This window comes from Lutjanus erythropterus, chromosome 7 (genome assembly GCF_056507025.1).
Source record: "Lutjanus erythropterus isolate fLutEry1 chromosome 7, fLutEry1.hap2, whole genome shotgun sequence".
NCBI lineage: Eukaryota > Metazoa > Chordata > Actinopteri > Lutjaniformes > Lutjanidae > Lutjanus > Lutjanus erythropterus.
Window position 1 is genome coordinate 26,719,772 of NC_139323.1, and position 17,748 is coordinate 26,737,519.

The following is a 17,748-nucleotide window of genomic DNA, read 5'->3' on the forward strand; positions in this document are numbered from 1 at the left end:
TGTTTTGTATTGTTGGTGACGCAAAATCAGTAATCTGAAGATGTCAGCATGGGCTCTCAACATTCAAATATAATTTTCCCTACTTCTTAGGCCACAAGTTAAACAATACTGGTCATAACTACAACCTTTGCAGTTGTGTAAGTTCATTACAACCATTGTTCTTCTCATATTTTATCTTTATGGACAGCAAGTTACTCAAGCATATCCACCCTCTGCGCTTGCGCCATTACTGTAATCCAACTTTGACAGCCACGAGGCTGTCGAACCTGGAACTTATTTATGATGCACAAATAAGGCAACTTCAATGACAATATCACTAAATGTAAACCAAAAAAATAATTAAAGATTTGAGTTTTGCAATTCTGCATGTTTAATGTAGTTACTTTTGCAGCACGACGTGACATGGTCGTCGAGATCAATCATGCAGAGTCTAAACGACCGTGACTCAAGGTCCTACAGTTTACACCTGCTAACATCTTCTTATAGTGATAAACGTTGCACTTACATTACCGGCACGTCACTTTTTAACAATGAAAATCAAGTTAATACTACTTATGTTCAGTTTTTCCACTCACGTTGAGATCAAGTTCGCAGGGCCACGTCCAATCCAGTGCATGGAAGTACTCGCAGATTCTTGATATTACGTCACGTCTAAGCCGGAAGTACTACTACTGTGCTGCATTCTGATTGGTCCGTTGCCCCTACGCACGGTGGCGCCTGCTTTGTTAGATTGATCCATGCTAACAGGTTCTCTTTGTTGTGATTAACCGTTCAGCGGTTGTGATTCTACTGTAATAACTTATAATAAGAAAGTTACTGTTGAGATAATTTAGACGATGAGTGGCGGAGTGTATGGAGGCGGTGAGTGGGATCTTTTGTTTTAAATAAACGGAACTGTTCTCCACGTTGTCCCGTTCTGTAGCTTTAGCAAGATTTGTAGTTAGCCAGCTATGCTAGCTGTGCTAACATTTAACTAGCTCCGTTGTAAAATTAAGATACATTCTTTCTAGCATTTTTAATCGTTGCGCATTTGAGATTATATTAACTTGTTAACACTTTAAGTGCGTCGTGTAATGCCTCAAGCTTAGTATGTTTATGCAGTCACCAGGTTTACCAGCCCCGGCACATCTTAGCTAGCTAGCAAGGAAATGAATGAAAGTGGGCTTGCCGAACGTATGATCACATCCCGTTCAGTTTGACTAACGTTAAATATAGTTTTCTCAGAGCGGTGATTCAGCTTCAAGAGGAAACCTTATATTTAACATAAAGTTAAGTATATGACTTTATTGCCTTCCTGTCGTCATTCACATAACCAAGAAAGAACTTTATAGATACTTTCAACCCTAGCTAAATGACTTCTTTTTAAATTGTATCTGAAAAGAATACAGTTCCTTTATTGTCGTTGCAGAGAATACAAGGAAATTGAGCAGCCATCCAAAACAGTAGGATAGCTGAGATATTGCACTTTTGTTGCACATTTGGTGAATTGTAATGGCTTTATATACAAGTGATGCAGTAAGAAAAATATGGGAATATATAGGCCTATATATACGGTATACATGCAGAGGTGCATTCGGAGTGTAAACATGGCATTACACACTAAGGCACAGCTGGAAAGTTGACATCTTGTGCCGTGTTTTATAAGGATTGTCAGTGTCAGTGTTTGGCAGTGTTCAGGTCTTGTATGACTGTTTATCTCTCTAGGTAACTTTTCTCTAGAATTTAAAGTTTCCATTAATATTTGTGCCAGTTACATTCAATGGGATCCTTGTGCAAGCTATTAAGTACATTTATTACAATATTATAGCATTGTGCTACATAGTGCTACTGTAGTTACTGTATGTTAGGGTTGCAACTAACAATTCTTTCCACTATCTATTAATTTGTTGATCATTTTCAATATTAATTGATTAGTTGTTTGGCTCATAAAACAGTGAAAAGTGTTGATCACTGTTTCTCAGAGCCCAAGGTGACATCCTTAAATGTCTTGTTTTGTTCACAACATAAAGATAGTCAGTTTACTATCATACAGCAGTAAAGAGACCAGAAAATATTACAATTTGAGAATCTAAAATCATACAATTTGGATTTTTCTTAAAAAGGGCTTAAAACAATTAGCTTAAAATTGATTATTGTAGTTTTAATTAAAATAGTTGCCAACTATTCAATTAATTAACAAATCATTGCAGCTGTATTATATATTGTGCAAAGGGCGTGTCAATTAAAGTATCAGCAGAGGAATTTGTAACAGATGAATCTGTACCTTTGGCATCAGTGCCAGTACTGGGGATGTAAGTCACAAATTTCATCACGATGCAATATTACATTGATTCTTTGGACAACAATATGATATTTACTGATATCACAACGTCTGCTAAGATATGATTTGATTCAATTCGGACTGTGTGATCAATATGAGGCGATATCATATGTCCAGTAAACACATGCAGATACATTTATGTCCACTCAAAGCTTTTCAGTGTAATGTCAGGAAAGATGACAAAAATTATGATGCCATGTTAGGGGTGGGCACTATATCAAAATTGTATCGTTATTATGATATGAGACAAGATATCGACTATTAGACTTTTGATATCATTCTATTGTGATATTGCACAAGCAGCTGTTGTTCTTACCTGGTTTTAAAGGCTGTAGTACAATAAAGTGATATGATTTTCTCAGCCAGACAAGTTCTAGTTAGGAATCTAGTTGGGAATTTTTGGAGGAGGTAGCTGAGGAAAAAATATGTTTAAGGAACTGTGCTTTACATACTCAATTCGATGAAAAATTCATTGCAAAAGCTAAAATGGTATTTGACATTTTAGAGACCTACTTTACACTCCTGTTGAATCTTTCACAGTATGTACAGTAATTGTGGAGGAAGTAAATTGTACTGATGTTCTATATATTCACTTATAAAGACATACAAGTAATCACACTAAATGCAAGTATAACTGTAATGTTTGCTTAATATGGTATATCATTGTATCTGTAATCATTGTGAAAATTATTGTTAAATTTACAGTTTAAATCAAATTCACAGCCTTTCTCTCGTTCCTGCAGATGAGGTGGGAGCTCTGGTGTTCGACATTGGCTCATACTCTGTTAGAGCTGGTTACGCAGGAGAAGACTGTCCCAAGGTAGGCGGATCACTCATGACCTGATTAACTATGTGTCTTTCTTCCTCTGTCATCTTCATGTTCCCTCTGGGGCGACATCAATGTCAAGAAATGAGGGCTGTCTCTCACCCTGGAGACAGACGGCATAAAATGAGTTCAGATCATTCTGGAGTACTTGCTTGTTTTTGATTTATCAGTGCTTTCATCAGGTGGAGAACTTGATTGTATTAGTATCAGTTTGTTAAAAGAAGTGTCACAGATGGATAATCCCTGACTGGCCATACTCTCATTAATCTATGCAATTTTGGCCGTATATAAATACTACAGTGATATATGAGCTGGTCATTATCTGTGGTGAGAATATGTTCTCTTGCATACTTTGTGCTATATAATGCTAAATTTCTATTACAACCACCCCCCATCCTCCCACTTTCCTGTTTGTTTCCAAAAATAATTATGTTGTCCCGACACAGTACATCATATTCACACATGTGACCTCATTAATGTTTGATGTAGGTTATAGTTGGTGTGGCAGTTCGGAGGGAGTAGCTATGAAAGCGTGCTATAGTAACCATGCTGTTGAAAGGCTGCAGCTAATTATTTTAATTTTTTTAATCATATGCTTATTTTCTTTGATTGATTAATAATCAGTTTGTTGAAAAAAAAAATGAAGACAGGTGTAACAAATGTCTTTCTATCACAGGTTCCCAGTGATCCTATGTTGACATATTCAAATGTACCGTTTTGCCAAGTTGCAGTCCACAGCCCAAAGATACTAAGGTTTTAGGAATTGTTGCATTTAAGTAAAAAGGCAACTGCTTCAATGTATGTAGGACTTCGAGCAGTAGCTAATGTGCAGTACTTGTAAGGAATAAAACACAGTCTAACACAGGTATCGAGACTCAAAACAGATAGAGACAGACAACCACTACAAACAGTAACCGAGAGAGCAATGACAAAACGAGCAATAAAGAAGAACAAGGAAATTAAGAAAAACAAGGAATAGAAAGTGTATATGCTAATCTAATTTAATGATTAATGGATTCCCAAAATAGTTTCAAACTGATTTCTTTGATTGCCAATAGATGAACTGATTAGTCAACCAGTTGTTTCAGCCGTAAATGTAATATTTAACTTAAAATAAAATAATTATTTTATTTATTTTTGTGTTTAATTTGTTTTGTCTTTTTTAATGTACTTTTCTCATAGTCTAGGCTTTATTTGGCTTTATTATTAATATGGCTTTCAAATACATTTTGTCAACAGTTTTACTCCTCGTTTTTACTCTCTATTTTAAATAAAGAGTACATCGTTTTTATTTCACTCTTTTATAGTTTTCACTTGTTTTGTCTTACTGTCCGTCATCTGTTAAGCACTTTGAATGAAACTGTATGAAAGATGCCATACAAACAAAGGTTGATTGATTGATAGATAGGCCTTTTGGCGGAAAACATTCTTACATGTCACAGTAAGAAAAGCACAGCTGTAAATAATTATATTGATAATGACTGAATTCCATTTAGCTTTCTTCAGTTACTTGGTCCAGGTGTTGTGGATGTTGACTCACTGTCATCACTTCCTGTGACACTTGAAGAGTACAGAGCCATTGTTTATGTAGTAATGTCTGTTCTTTTCCTACTACTTGAAAAATACTGCTATTAAAAAAGTGTACTGGAAAACGTCAGTTCCTGTGGCTTTGAGTTTCAGTGTGCAGACATTGTTTATGCAACATGGACTAGTCATTACAAGCCAAACCAATGCACAATGAAATAAGGTACTTTTGAGCATTTCATAATAGTTGTAATCTTTGTCTGTATAAGACAAGAGGAGCATTGCTTCCCCTTCACAGTTTCACAAAAATGGGATCTTTGTTTTTTAAATTCATTGTATGCGGGTTGATGTTCTGATAGCAGTTCTATTGAACTTTCGTTCTCGCAATTGATATTGGGTGTGTGAGAATGTGTCTTGACCTGTGTTGTGGCCTGCTTTGTTTTTTTGCTCGGCTCAGGCGGACTTTCCCACGGTGATCGGCGTGACCCTTGACCGAGAGGATGGCAGCACGCCGATGGAGACAGACGGTGACAAGGGCAAGCAGAGTGGCACCACCTATTATATTGATACCAACCAGCTGAGGGTACCCAGGGAGAACATGGAAGTCATGTCTCCGCTCAAGAATGGCATGAGTGAGTGTTGACTCATGGCGTGTGATTTTTTTTTTCATGCAATATTGTAAAAATAGCATTTTGTTTTTTAACTGCCATGAATTCAGGTAATCCAGATGTAATGTATTGACCAGACTGTTTCAAAATCTTGTGAGAAATTTACAGAATTTACAACTCATATGACCATTCATGGTTGTGTGTGTGTGTATGACCCTGTTTTTGTCATGGTCTGTGACGTAAACTCAGTAATGAATATGTATAATCCCGTCTTCTTGGTCCATATCCATAATTAGACTGTTTTGGTCTGATGGCCGACTTTGTAGACAAACTCGTCACAGCCCTGACTGACGTATAGATGACTGCTGTTCATCATGAATGTTAATGAGATTATTTGAAGACCGTCTAGTGTCGTGTTGATGGAAGGCAAACCCCTCTCTGTCTTGGGTTTACCCCCGTGCCTGCCTGACAGTGATCATATTTCCCCATCCTGATTGGTTCTTGTCTAAATCGTGGACGTGTCAAACATCCAAAGCCAGATGTGGGTCACTTGTCCAGAGCTGTCCTTGGTGCTGAAATTGAGTTGAACTAAAAATAAATCACTGTTGGATCTTGGATTATTTTCTCATGCTTTGGTCTAAAGCTCAGATCTCCTAATTTGTATTTCTGCCCTACTTTCTGTCATTTTTGCAGTGTTTTTCTCACTTCTGACCAATTTTATTTAACTTAAACTAAATTGTATCTAACTATTACTGTAACTATTATCCAAAACTAGCCAGCACCTGGCTATTGCTTTCATTAATGACTAATCTTTTCAGTAACTAATTTGTTTAGAATCTAAAATGCAACAAAACAGTGAAAAATGCTCATTACAATTTCCCAGGTCCCACAGTGAGGTTTGGGGCTGCAACTAACCATTATTTTCATCATAGATTAATGTGCCGATTAATTAATTGTTTCGTCTATAAAATGTCAAAGAACCGTAAAAAAGTACTCATCATGATTTCCTAGAGCACAAATTGTTTATTTTGTCCAACCAATAGTCAAAGACCCAGAGACTCTTCATTTACTGTAATGAAAGACAAAGAAAAGCAGCAAATCTATAGATTTAAGAAGCTGGAACCAGCAAATATTTGACATTTTTGCTTGAAAAACCACTGAAATAATTAATCAATTTTCCAAATTCTTGGCAACTAATTTTCTTTTGATCGACTAATTGATTAATCAACTAATCGTTGCAGCTCTAGTAAGGTTTTCAAATAACTAACATTAACAAATAAAATACATCTCAGTGACTTAATATTTACTGTAACATTAAAAGCCTCATATGGGTGAAGCTGGAACCAGTGAATGCTAGCTGTCATCTTTGATAATTGATTCAAACGTTGTCAGTTATCAAAATTGTCTATTAACCAATCGGGTAATTGACTAATCATTACCACTCTGTGCAAAAGGCTGAAATTTCTGGGTAAAAACTGCTGCATTTTGCAGGTGTGTTTGATTTCTGTCCCCTCTTGAGTATCAGCGACTACAGATATGAAATGAGCGCTCCGTTGCACTGACCTAGCTGATGACGCCCGTCAGAATCTGGTCCAGTGGAGTTTGGCTGCGAGGCTATTTAGAGACACGTGTGACACCAATCTTAATTGCAGCAGAACAGCACCGTGGGACCACAGGCTCCCTCAGAGGGCTGACCTGGAACATTGGTGCCTGTTGCTCAAATTATTATCTAAAAAAGCTCATCATCGCTCTATTTTCTCCATCATCTGACCCAGCGACAGTGATGATGATGAAAGATACACGTTTTATGTGACGTTGATCTTTTCTTTGTAGGCCTGTGGCCAAGAAAAAAGTTAATACCTCGAGAACAGAGCTGCTTTGTGTTCAAGGTTTATGGTTGTGTTCAGGACTTGTATCTACATGTGTGAGGAAAATATTTGGATTCTTGTCCATATAAAACGCCTACATTTTTTAAGTATAGAGCTGCAACGATTAGTCAACTAAAAGAAAATTAGTTGCCAACTATTTTTTATAATGAATTGATTGTTTCAGCCATTTTTCAAGCAAAAAGTATTTTCTGGCTCCAGTTAATTAAATGTGAGGATTTGCTGGTTTCTTTGTCATTTGTGACAATAAATGAAGAGTCTTTAGGTTTTGGACTGTTAGCTGGACAAAAGAAGCACTTTGAAGATGTCATTTTGGGGTCTTGGAAATTGTGATAAGTTTTCGACATTTTATAAAGGAAACAATGAAACTATTAATCATGAAAGTAATCACCATATTAACCAAAAATGAAATCCTCATTATTGTATACCTTGTTTAAGTTTCCACTAATAACCACACACTTTTGCCCACAACTACATGAGGAATTTGAACGACAGAAACAATTGTCTGTCCTTTGCTCTCTGTCTCACAAAAATAGTAAATTGTCAGTAATTTGACAGTCATTTTTTCTCTTTTGTCCTGTTTACAGTTGAGGACTGGGACAGTTTCCAGGCCATTTTGGATCACACCTACAAGATGCATTTCAAGTCTGAACCCAGCCTGCATCCAGTGCTCATGTCAGAAGCATCGGTGAGTTGATACAATACCTTGAAAAATATCAATACTCCATGATTTTTTGATACCATGTGGGAAAATTGGCACAACATTTAGGGCATAATTATTCCTTTTATTCATTTTTTTAGTAATTTATTTCAATCTTTTTAACCAATTTGCTGTATATAATTTAAATGTTGTTTTTTATGAGTAACAAATAGGGAACCACATCTAAATCTTGCTATACAGCCCTGTTGTATAATGATAAGTAATTCGATCGAGTGTAAAATTTTTGATTTCTGTCAACAGATAAACGGCTAACAAAGGCTACAACATGACAGCAAGAAACCTGAACATTTTAGAAACATTATTTTTTCCCCCCTTCTGATCAGTCCTTGAAAAATAACTAAATTATCTTTACTTTAATTCTAATTAATATTGGAAATCAAATAAGTTAATAGTACTGTATGTTGAGGGCAAATGCATCTTAGTTTACTTCTGGTCACAGTCAAAGGAGGTGGGGCTTTGTGGGCTCTGCAGTGGTGTGTTTGTTATCTCGCTGTCAGAAAGAAGAGAGAGTGAGAAGGTGCAGCTGGAAAATCAGTACTGAAACCATTTCAAATATTCAGAAACGTTATGCATCGATAAATCTGTTTTTGACAGTTCTGCTTAATCTGTCATTATACCAACGCCAAACAGTATTTACATATTTGAATTTATTAGCCAACAGTGAAATGCTGGAATATTTGAGTCCTCTAAAAGTTTTTATTTTAAATTCCTGGTCTTTTTTAAAATATTAACCTCTAAGTTATTCATAGTAGCTTGTCACTTTCGGAGAAGCCGTTTGTTTTAGTTGTAATCAGGGTATTGTGCGTCAAGGATTTGAAGTGAAGAGTTTATTTCCTGTGCTGGTCGTCCTCACCTCCTAGTAGTTTGTGTTGTGCTGACAATAATTTGTTGTAAAGAGTCTGTTTTCTGTTTTGTGTTGCAGTGGAACACACGAGCAAAACGAGAGAAACTAACAGAGCTCATGTTTGAACATTACAACATTCCTGCCTTCTTCCTCTGCAAATCTGCTGTGCTATCTGCGTATCCTTTACTGATTCATGAGCTCATATGAGTCATCGGTCCTGTCCCTTTACTGTCTGGTAAATTTTTGACTTCTCTTAGGTCAAGTCTGTTGAACTAACACTCGATCTGTTATATGTTAAACTGTTTTACATGTTATTCCTTTACTCTGAGTGTCTCAGCTTCGCCAATGGACGATCTACAGGCTTGGTCCTGGACAGCGGAGCCACACACACCACAGCAATTCCAGTGCATGATGGTTACGTCCTGCAGCAAGGTGACCAGCTATCATAAATCATTTATCATAGGTTAACAATCCACCTTCAGATTTTTATTTGATCTACATATAAACCCAAGAGGATTGATGTAAACATTATAGTCCTAAATCCTCAATGTGCATGCGCTCATCTTCTGTGATTTATGGTGCCATCTTCTGGTTGGAACTTGCATGTCAGCTTCGCCAGTCAAACCAGTTGCTTATACAAGTGTGCAGTTACTAGAATCTTCTGTTACCCTTGTGAACTACTGTTGGACAAGTTTCAATTTGTTTATCTCTTCTGATTGTCTCTGTGTAAATTGTGTCTGAATAAATCACATTCCAGGACTGAACTGACTCATGTTGTAGAACAGTAATATGATTGATTTGTACAGTAATATGATGTCTGCTGAGTTGGAGCTGCAATGAAATAAAAGGAGGAGATTGTTTCAGCAGACTGCTGATCTGGGCGATGTCAAAGAGGGCTCATTGTGGTCCCAGCGATGTATCGCCTTGAGCAGGTTTAAACAGTCTGTAGTTGCTATATTGTGTAACCATGATAGAGATGTGCTGTGTTCCTTTGAGTAACTTGTCATTTCTGCTCTCTGACAGGAATCGTCAAATCGCCCCTGGCTGGAGACTTTATGAGCATGCAGTGCAGGGAGCTTTTTCAAGAATTAAATTGTGAAATAATTCCTCCTTACATGATTGCGTCAAAGGTGAGATGTTTGTGTGGAGGTGTTAACCTTACTCTACTACAGTGCTGTTTTTTTTTAACATTATTTGCCTACACAGTCTTTATTGGTCCTTATTCTCATCTTCCTTTATACCAGACAATGTCAACAGCAGTGTTTGTGATTACAGGATGCAGTGCGAGAGGGATCTCCAGCCAGCTGGAAGAAAAAGGAGAAACTACCTCAAGTCACCCGCTCATGGCACAACTACATGTGTAATGTAAGCAGCAAACTCTTCAAATCCTGATATGAGTTGATCGTATTTAGTTTTGTTGAATATGTTTAACTTTTCTTCTCTGAATGCCGGCAGTGTGTGATCCAGGACTTCCAGGCGTCCGTGCTGCAGGTGTCGGACTCACCATATGATGAACAGTAAGAGCATTAGTTGAAACTTACTATGAATCTGTCCACAACATAGACTGTTTTACTCCAGTCCAGCAAATGGCCATTATGTGGTCTCTGTGTAGTCTTAAAACCATAGTTTTCCAGGGCTTTTCCCTCCACATGTGTTACATTTATGGAAAAAAAATCCACTGTTTTTATCATCCTATCATGTTTGATTTCACAATAATAACCAGCTTGATGCATATTATCCTTTACTTTAACCCTTGGCTTCTGTTGAGGTTTGTGTTCTAAAAATAAACATCATCTGAAAGGTTAAAAATTTATTTAACCTCTCAGATTTTTAATTTTATCCCAAAATGACAAACTAACAGCCCCCCCCCCCTCTGCTTTCATCAGGGTTGCTGCACAAATGCCCACTGTGCACTATGAGCTGCCAAATGGCTACAACTGTGACTTTGGGGCTGAGAGGCTGAAGATCCCAGAGGGGCTGTTTGACCCCTCAAATGCCAAGGTGAATGCTCCTTTAGGTTAACTGTGGGGGAAAACTCATTTATGAAAAGTTGTTGTTTTACTTTTTATGTGCTACAAATTAATTTAGTGAAAATCTATTTTGATTGTTTTGTTTGTTTGGATCACTTCAGGGCCTGTCTGGAAACACCATGTTGGGAGTCGGTCATGTGGTGACGACCAGCGTGGGAATGTGTGACATTGACATTCGACCGGTGATTATCACGATGATTTAAACATAGGCTGAATTTGTTTTGGTGGCTTAAATGTTTCCTGTTCTTGTAGACACTTGAGTTAAACTTAAACCAATTAAATGATGCTGCTAACTGGAATGAATTTCAAATGATGAACGGGTAAAGACGTCTTACTCAAACCTTTTTGTTGAAGATAAATTTTTGCCTCATCAGGAATGTAGATGAATCACCAAAGTTGGATTTTAGTCTAACCTGTAGTTTCAAACACTTATTAACAGTGCTTTGCATGTTTATTTACTTGTTCTGAAATCATCACTGAGCTACATGTAGACAAAGCTGGTTGAGGCAATTTGGGTATGCCTATAAAATATGTGTTATATAGTTCTGTGTTAAACTGTTTCACTCTAGTTTTGGCTACGAAATCCTTAGTATGGCTTTAAGAAGAGATTTTGATTTACTGACTGTTGACTTGTATCTCAGGGTCTGTACGGCAGTGTGGTGGTGACAGGAGGAAACACGCTCATTCAGGGCTTCACAGACCGACTGAACAGAGAACTCTCCCAGAAAACTCCTCCGGTGAGTCAAAGACACTACCTCCTCACATATTTTGATTCACATTAAATTAGCCTTTAGTTAACGATAGACTGCAAATTCAACGTAGCACTGCGTCTTGTCATCATCTGAAAAAGACCTCGTAATATAAATATGCCTTCATGCTTAATTCATTATGTGGTGTAGTCTTTTAAATACATCACTGGACAGAACTATATTACCTGCTGGAGTTTGACGTGTTTGTCTGTGTTTTGCAGAGCATGAGGCTGAAGCTGATAGCCAACAACACTACGGTGGAGCGCCGGTTCAGTGCCTGGATAGGAGGATCCATCCTGGCATCACTCGTAAGGACACAAAGCAGCTAAAACTGTCTCTGTCTCTCACACACTGATGGGATTTAAAGCAAAAGCTTTAGAGCTGGTGACTCTGGCTGCAATAAGCTGATGTTTCATTAATATTACAAAAGTGTCTTGACAGATATGGAGCTCTGTGCAGGGGTTTTCTGCAGATCTAAAATCCAATAATCTGAATTTTAGGCTTTAAAGTGTCTTGCATACAATTTCGTCAAGTCTTAAAAATTGATTTAAGTTAATGTTACTATTATAAAGTTGCATTAATTTCACTCTCATTTTGGATTTAGATTTTGGATTGAAAACACAAAATAATCGTCATTAAAACAGGGTTTCCACGGGTCCTTAGGATTTAAAGAAACGTTCTTGTTTTCACTAACGGAAACAGCTTTTTTGTAGTTTTTTAAGAAAATCATTGGAACTTTTTCTTGATATACATGGTTATTTTTGTGTGAAAACTGTCTCTAAACACACAGTACCACTTAGCTGAACAGCTTTGTCTTTATGTTGTGTGTGTGTATTTATTCCAAACTAGTCGTACCCTTTGTTTTTATTCTGATTTGTTCAAACTGAACTAATTTTCTCTGTTTTCTTCCCAGGGAACCTTCCAGCAGATGTGGATCTCCAAACAGGAGTACGAAGAGGGAGGGAAGCAGTGTGTGGACAGGAAGTGCCCTTGATTTTTCACACCCAGCTACCACCCTCCTCCCCGTCACTGTCTCTGCCACAAGCTTAACATCATGAGTCGTTCACCTCTGACCCTGGACTCAGGAACACCTCCGGATAATCGCTCTTATTTTGTATGACTCGTTTTTAAAAAAAATAACTGAGTTTGTCCGTATGCTGCCTGTCTAGGATTTATTGTGAAAATCAGACATAAACATCTACAGAAACTGTCGCTATGATAAAATGAGGTTTAAGTTCCTTTGTTAATATCATAACAGTCAGTCCGTTGCCTTATCTTTAGGATTGTCGGTGTTTTGTAGAAACCTTAAAACTTCAAAAATGCAGTTATCGTGGAATTGACAAGAGTGTGATCCTGCTGCCTGTTTATGACTTTTAAAACAGTGTTACTTGGTAAACATCATTACGTAGCTCCTAATGTCAAGTTTTTGATCAAACTGGGGAAAAACACGGTGTGAGAAACACAGTATATGTTGCCCAAGGTTTCTGCAGAATACTGACGAGGAAAAATTTGGGTGATGTGTATTTGGAGGAACGACCTCACAGTTTGGGGTGAATGTCTTTTGTTCATAAGCCTTTCTCTCTCTCTTTTTTTTGTGTAGTAAGTAAGCTCATCAAAGGCAAAGGCCAGTCAGCTCTCGCCTGTGCTTCATAGTGTGAGTGACAACTCAAACGAATCTGTATTTAATTTTCATGTTGCTTGTCATTGGCTACATATGGTCTTTTAAAAATAAAGTACTTTTTTGTTTAATGATTTCTTAAATGAATTTGTGATAAATGTGTAACCCCCTCCCTCCCTACTGTAGACCCATTTGTCAATTTCATGAGGAGCAGGTCAACAGTATATGGCACAGAGAAGTGGTCCAATTAATTTGAGATGCAGCTCAGCACTGTCAGTTTTTCTCCAAGAAACATGTTTTCTTTGGCTGCTTTCAAATTCTGAAAGTTTGGAGTGTATAGGGGCTCAGAACATGATGGGAGTATATGATGGCCCTTCCTATACTCTATCATAATTACAACTTGATAAAAATGCTCTAGGTTAAATAAGTCGTTGCAGCTGTTTTGGGGTTCATACCATTTATTACACAAATTGGGGGCAATATACATACATTCCATACTGGAAAAAAATCTGGTGGATATGAAGGAAAGCCTGACTCCATGGTCGTTTTGTTTTGTAACTTACATGTTTTCTCCCAAAAAATATATTTAAACTGATACTGAAGTTAATCCAACTTTATGAAAAAGTTGTTGCAGCAGTTTTTTTTGTAAAAATGTGACCATTTTCGACCACAACTAATTAAATTTGTTAAAAATGCAAAACCTTAAATATTATTTTACAAACTAGTAAAACATCACAAGGAAAACTCAGTACATGAGATGTGTTTTAATAAGTATGAAAACAAAACATTTTAAGTTGATGTGGCATAATTTATCTTATAGGATCAAAGAACAACTGGACAAATACACTCTACAACAGTTTCAGTCCACCTTCAGTTACTGGACATGAGCTGATTCAAACTTCTCAGCTCAGCAGATAAAATGTCGAGAGGGTTTGTATCATGATGCAGGAACTTTCATTTGAGGGAATTTCTCCTTCAGTTTGGCCTGAGACTTCTTCTCTAAACTGGCTTTCCTGGCCTTTTCTCGAAGATGCTTCTCTATGCGCAGCCTGCGAGACAGAACAAGAAATTAACATTGAGATTTTCGAATGAGAACAGGAATTATTTATGTCCAAAAACACACATTACTGCATGTGTGCCATAACTTGCCTGATGTGTGGTTGGACAAAGTTGGGTGTAAAGAACTTCTTTCGCTTGTATCTTTTATTCATGTACCAAGGAATAGCGTACTCCTTGAACCGATACCTGAGGGAAAGAAAACAAGTGAACATGAGTGATGCCACTTCCCACAAATCATTTTCCAAAGCTTCGCCCGTTAGAGGTACAGGCCGATGCAGGACACCCTGAAGGGCTTTATTTCACTACAGTGACCCACTCACTGTATCTTATTCTGTTTATTACAGGGAAATTATTTAAATCAATAATTTGGCACAAAACATTGAATACAGAAATAACAGAATGTAGAATGCCACAATTGACTAATCATGCTCAAGTATTCACAAAAGCTATGTAATAAGTGTTTAATTACAGTTTTTCCTAATAGAACATTTGCAAAACCAATTTTTGCATTTACAGATATACATTTACCTTATTTTAAATTCATTATTGTTTACATCAATGATTGATATCTTGCAGTGTTCTTCTTCTCTAATGCTTTTCAGCATATCTTGGCATATTACTGCCACTTGTAGATCAATGGCATAGTGTGAAACTAGGGTTGCATAATTAATCAAAAAATTATCGAAATCATAACATGGCCAAGTGCAATATCCAAATTACAGAAGCTGCAGTTTTTTTTTAAATAAAAGAATAATGAAATCTGTGATGCAAAAGTTATCACTGCAATATCATGCAGCCATGATTCACCTGAAATCTCACATACATGTGTGTCCCTGTGTGCATACATGAGATAAACAAAAGGGGGACCCACTCAGAGCAACAAGTCAAAAACTCCACAGGGAACTTAATGTTAACTGAGTGCTGCATTTCTTCATATGTATGTGTGACATAAGGTACATGGAAACTTTATACTCACCAGTAGACATAACCAAATACGTTCCTCCTCCAGGCTCCTGGTCGACCTTTTTCCTGTCCTGTCTGCAGCAGACGCAGTGCCGTCTCTCTCTCGCTCACCACTGTCTCAAGTCTGATCAACGACCGGTCCACCTGGAAGGAAGAACACAGCAAGATTTACCTGAGCCATGGGTCCTGTTTAAACACAAACAACACCCACAATACAGCGGGTACAAACCCTGCATCCTGCCATGTGTCTGTTAAATGTAATTCATGATCTCTACAGTAATAGCAGAGATGTCATCTTGAGCATCACACCAACCTTCCTTAATCTTTCTGGACTCGGCATCTGAACCCTTTGCCTTCTTGCTTCTTGCTCAAGTGTGAGCAGCATGTTCTTTTCTTTTAGCAGCACAAACCTGAGACAGAAAGAGAAACTTACACACAGCAGATACACATTTACATACTGTGGAGCACCAGTGTAATCAGTCAACAGTGCTTACCAGAGTTTGTGTAAATCTTCATTGCTCTTTGTTCTCAGTTGTTTGGCTGTCCATGGTGCACCTACAGAAATAAGACACACCAAACAAGTGTAAGACGCTGCCATCATGCCTGGTTGGTGCAGCTGTGCTACTATGGTGCTACAGCAACATAATGAAGATAATAACATCATTGTTTTACCTGACTTCACAGTGGTCTCCCCCCAGTTCTCAGGGAAGTCAAAGAACTCATCCATCCCTCTTCTGCTGATGGTTGTGTGCAGAGTTCGACACTGACCCACTGAGCTATTGAGACTGAACCAAGACAGGGCAGCAAGTGGAGATTTTTCCCTGGTGGATGCAAAATAAATTCACATGACAAGATGTAAAAGGAATAATCCACCTTACATGGCATTATACATGCTATTTCCCTAAGGTTACACCTGTTGAATTTGAAGATTTGTTTCTTCCTTTCCTTCCTTAGCTACCTCCTCATTTCCTTTCTGACTCAGACACAGACTTTAGCTCTGGCTTGATTATTTATTTGCACAACACCAAATAGAATATTACACATTATATTGTTGTATTGATAGAAACATAATAGCACATTAAAAAATAGAGAAAGGATCATGAAGTAACAACAGATGTGCTTCCAGAGCCAAAAAGCCAAGAGGCTTATTGTGTGGCACCATTTAAAGAGTAAGAAAATCTGACTTCAGCATGTGAAGTTCTGGTAAATCAGACAGAGGCTGGTCTGACATCTTGCCAGTTGATATTACAGGAAATAAAAAATAAAAAAAACAAGTCTCATTTTACAAAGATCTGTCCAAGAAAATCACCTGGATATATTTTAATTACACTGTTGGTCTGTAAGATTGGTGTTTTAGTTGCTGCCTGTGATGACATCCTGTATTTAGCCCTCATCCTACTACCATTAGGCCCACCGACTGGGGTCCCCTGCTGTAAGAAATAATCATCATAATAAAATGTTAACTTATGTCTCTCTTATAATATTACTGATCGCATAATGTCATATGAAGAAAAAATATTATAGTTATGAATGTTTCGGTGAATTTTCATATTGTGTAAAGCAAAATCTGTGTCTGTCTCCTTCAAAATAAAATCAGGACCCACTGAAAACATGAACTGTATCAAATAGTTCCATCTATTAAAACTGTATAGGCAGAATTTGGTGCTTTTGATTGGGTTCAGCCAAAACCACAGTACACTGGTATTTTTAATTGGAACAGACAGAAAACAACGATATGAAGCCATTAGGGACAAACTGATTGACAAAGTCAAGAAAATATGGAATAACAAAATAAAGCAGCTGTGAGATATGACAAAGTATACCACAATCCTACGAAAGCCGCAGTCAGTAAGATTAAAGTTAAATACAGTAAACAAAATAAGAGTTGGAAATTATTATTTTTTAATGTGAACATCTACCAGTCACTGGCAGAAAAATGTTCAAATTCTCCAGCCACTCAATAGTAAATCATTACTTTGCGTCTGAAATCTACGAGCCACTTTAATATTTTACCAGCATCTGGCTGGTGGTAATTTCCAACTCTGAATACAACCTTCTTCAGCTTCATTTATTGACCACCTTGTATCTGAAAATAATAATTTAAACCTACGACAGTCATATTAATATTCAACGATTATAGGCCTGAGACTCTATAATAAAATGGATTGACTCAACAAACGTCCACAGGTGTCATCATAAATGTAATATCTGATGCTATTTGATCGTCAGATAATGACTCCTTTCCACAATCTACATAAACTGTCAATGATGAGCACCACCACCAGTGTTAGCTACGAGCACGTTGACTTAATCATCGCTTATATGTCATGTTTTACACGCTTCAAAGCTTCTTACCTGTAAAGATTAGGCTGGTATTTAGCTACATTAGCAGTACAGTACTGAGTATTTATCGCCGAAGATATCCTTAAGACATTTTGAAACTGCTTGCAAAGAGTCAAGACGCGTCCTGCGGACGAGGGCGCCGCCATCTTTTCCGTAGTGCTTCCCACATTACCCGTCATGCATTTCTCGATATCAAAAATATTTTTTATTGTTTAACTTTTTCGAGTTTATTTGGAGTATTAATATATATCTTTATA

General features: G+C 37.4%; 2 protein-coding genes across 2 annotated transcripts; one reads left to right on the forward strand and one right to left on the reverse strand.

Moving 5' to 3' along the window:
• Positions 1-701: 701 nt before the first annotated feature.
• Positions 702-13,269, forward strand: actl6a (actin-like 6A). Its single transcript, XM_084723380.1, has 14 exons — positions 702-861; positions 3,064-3,140; positions 5,128-5,302; positions 7,752-7,852; positions 8,808-8,905; positions 9,067-9,161; positions 9,753-9,880; positions 10,005-10,094; positions 10,185-10,246; positions 10,616-10,730; positions 10,861-10,941; positions 11,401-11,496; positions 11,730-11,816; positions 12,422-13,269. Exons 1-14 carry the CDS (start codon positions 837-839, stop codon positions 12,500-12,502), a joined length of 1,311 nt encoding a protein of 436 aa, XP_084579506.1. The 5' UTR covers positions 702-836; the 3' UTR covers positions 12,503-13,269.
• A 606-nt stretch (positions 13,270-13,875) lies between these two features.
• Positions 13,876-17,685, reverse strand: mrpl47 (mitochondrial ribosomal protein L47). Its single transcript, XM_084723390.1, has 7 exons — positions 17,504-17,685; positions 15,821-15,969; positions 15,643-15,703; positions 15,462-15,558; positions 15,162-15,292; positions 14,276-14,371; positions 13,876-14,175 (listed from the first exon to the last, which is right to left on the reverse strand). The coding sequence occupies exons 1-7, from the start codon at positions 17,668-17,670 to the stop codon at positions 14,064-14,066; spliced, it is 813 nt and encodes a 270-aa protein (XP_084579516.1). The 5' UTR covers positions 17,671-17,685; the 3' UTR covers positions 13,876-14,063.
• Positions 17,686-17,748: the final 63 nt, after the last annotated feature.

What these genes read in the sequence shown, in the direction of transcription:
- actl6a (XM_084723380.1), top strand. Translation starts at nt 837, where the DNA reads ATGAGTGGCGGAGTGTATGGAGGCG. An exon ending in CAGGAGAAGACTGTCCCAAG is followed by an intron (nt 3,141 to 5,127) that starts GTAGGCGGATCA and finishes TGCTCGGCTCAG; the next exon opens with GCGGACTTTCCCACGGTGAT. An exon ending in TGCTCATGTCAGAAGCATCG is followed by an intron (nt 7,853 to 8,807) that starts GTGAGTTGATAC and finishes TTTGTGTTGCAG; the next exon opens with TGGAACACACGAGCAAAACG.
- mrpl47 (XM_084723390.1), bottom strand. Translation starts at nt 17,670, where the DNA reads ATGACGGGTAATGTGGGAAGCACTACGGAAAAGATGGCGGCGCCCTCG. An exon ending in GTATTTGGTTATGTCTACTG is followed by an intron (nt 14,372 to 15,161) that starts GTGAGTATAAAG and finishes TCTTTCCCTCAG; the next exon opens with GTATCGGTTCAAGGAGTACG. An exon ending in TTTGTCCAACCACACATCAG is followed by an intron (nt 14,176 to 14,275) that starts GCAAGTTATGGC and finishes TCTGTCTCGCAG; the next exon opens with GCTGCGCATAGAGAAGCATC.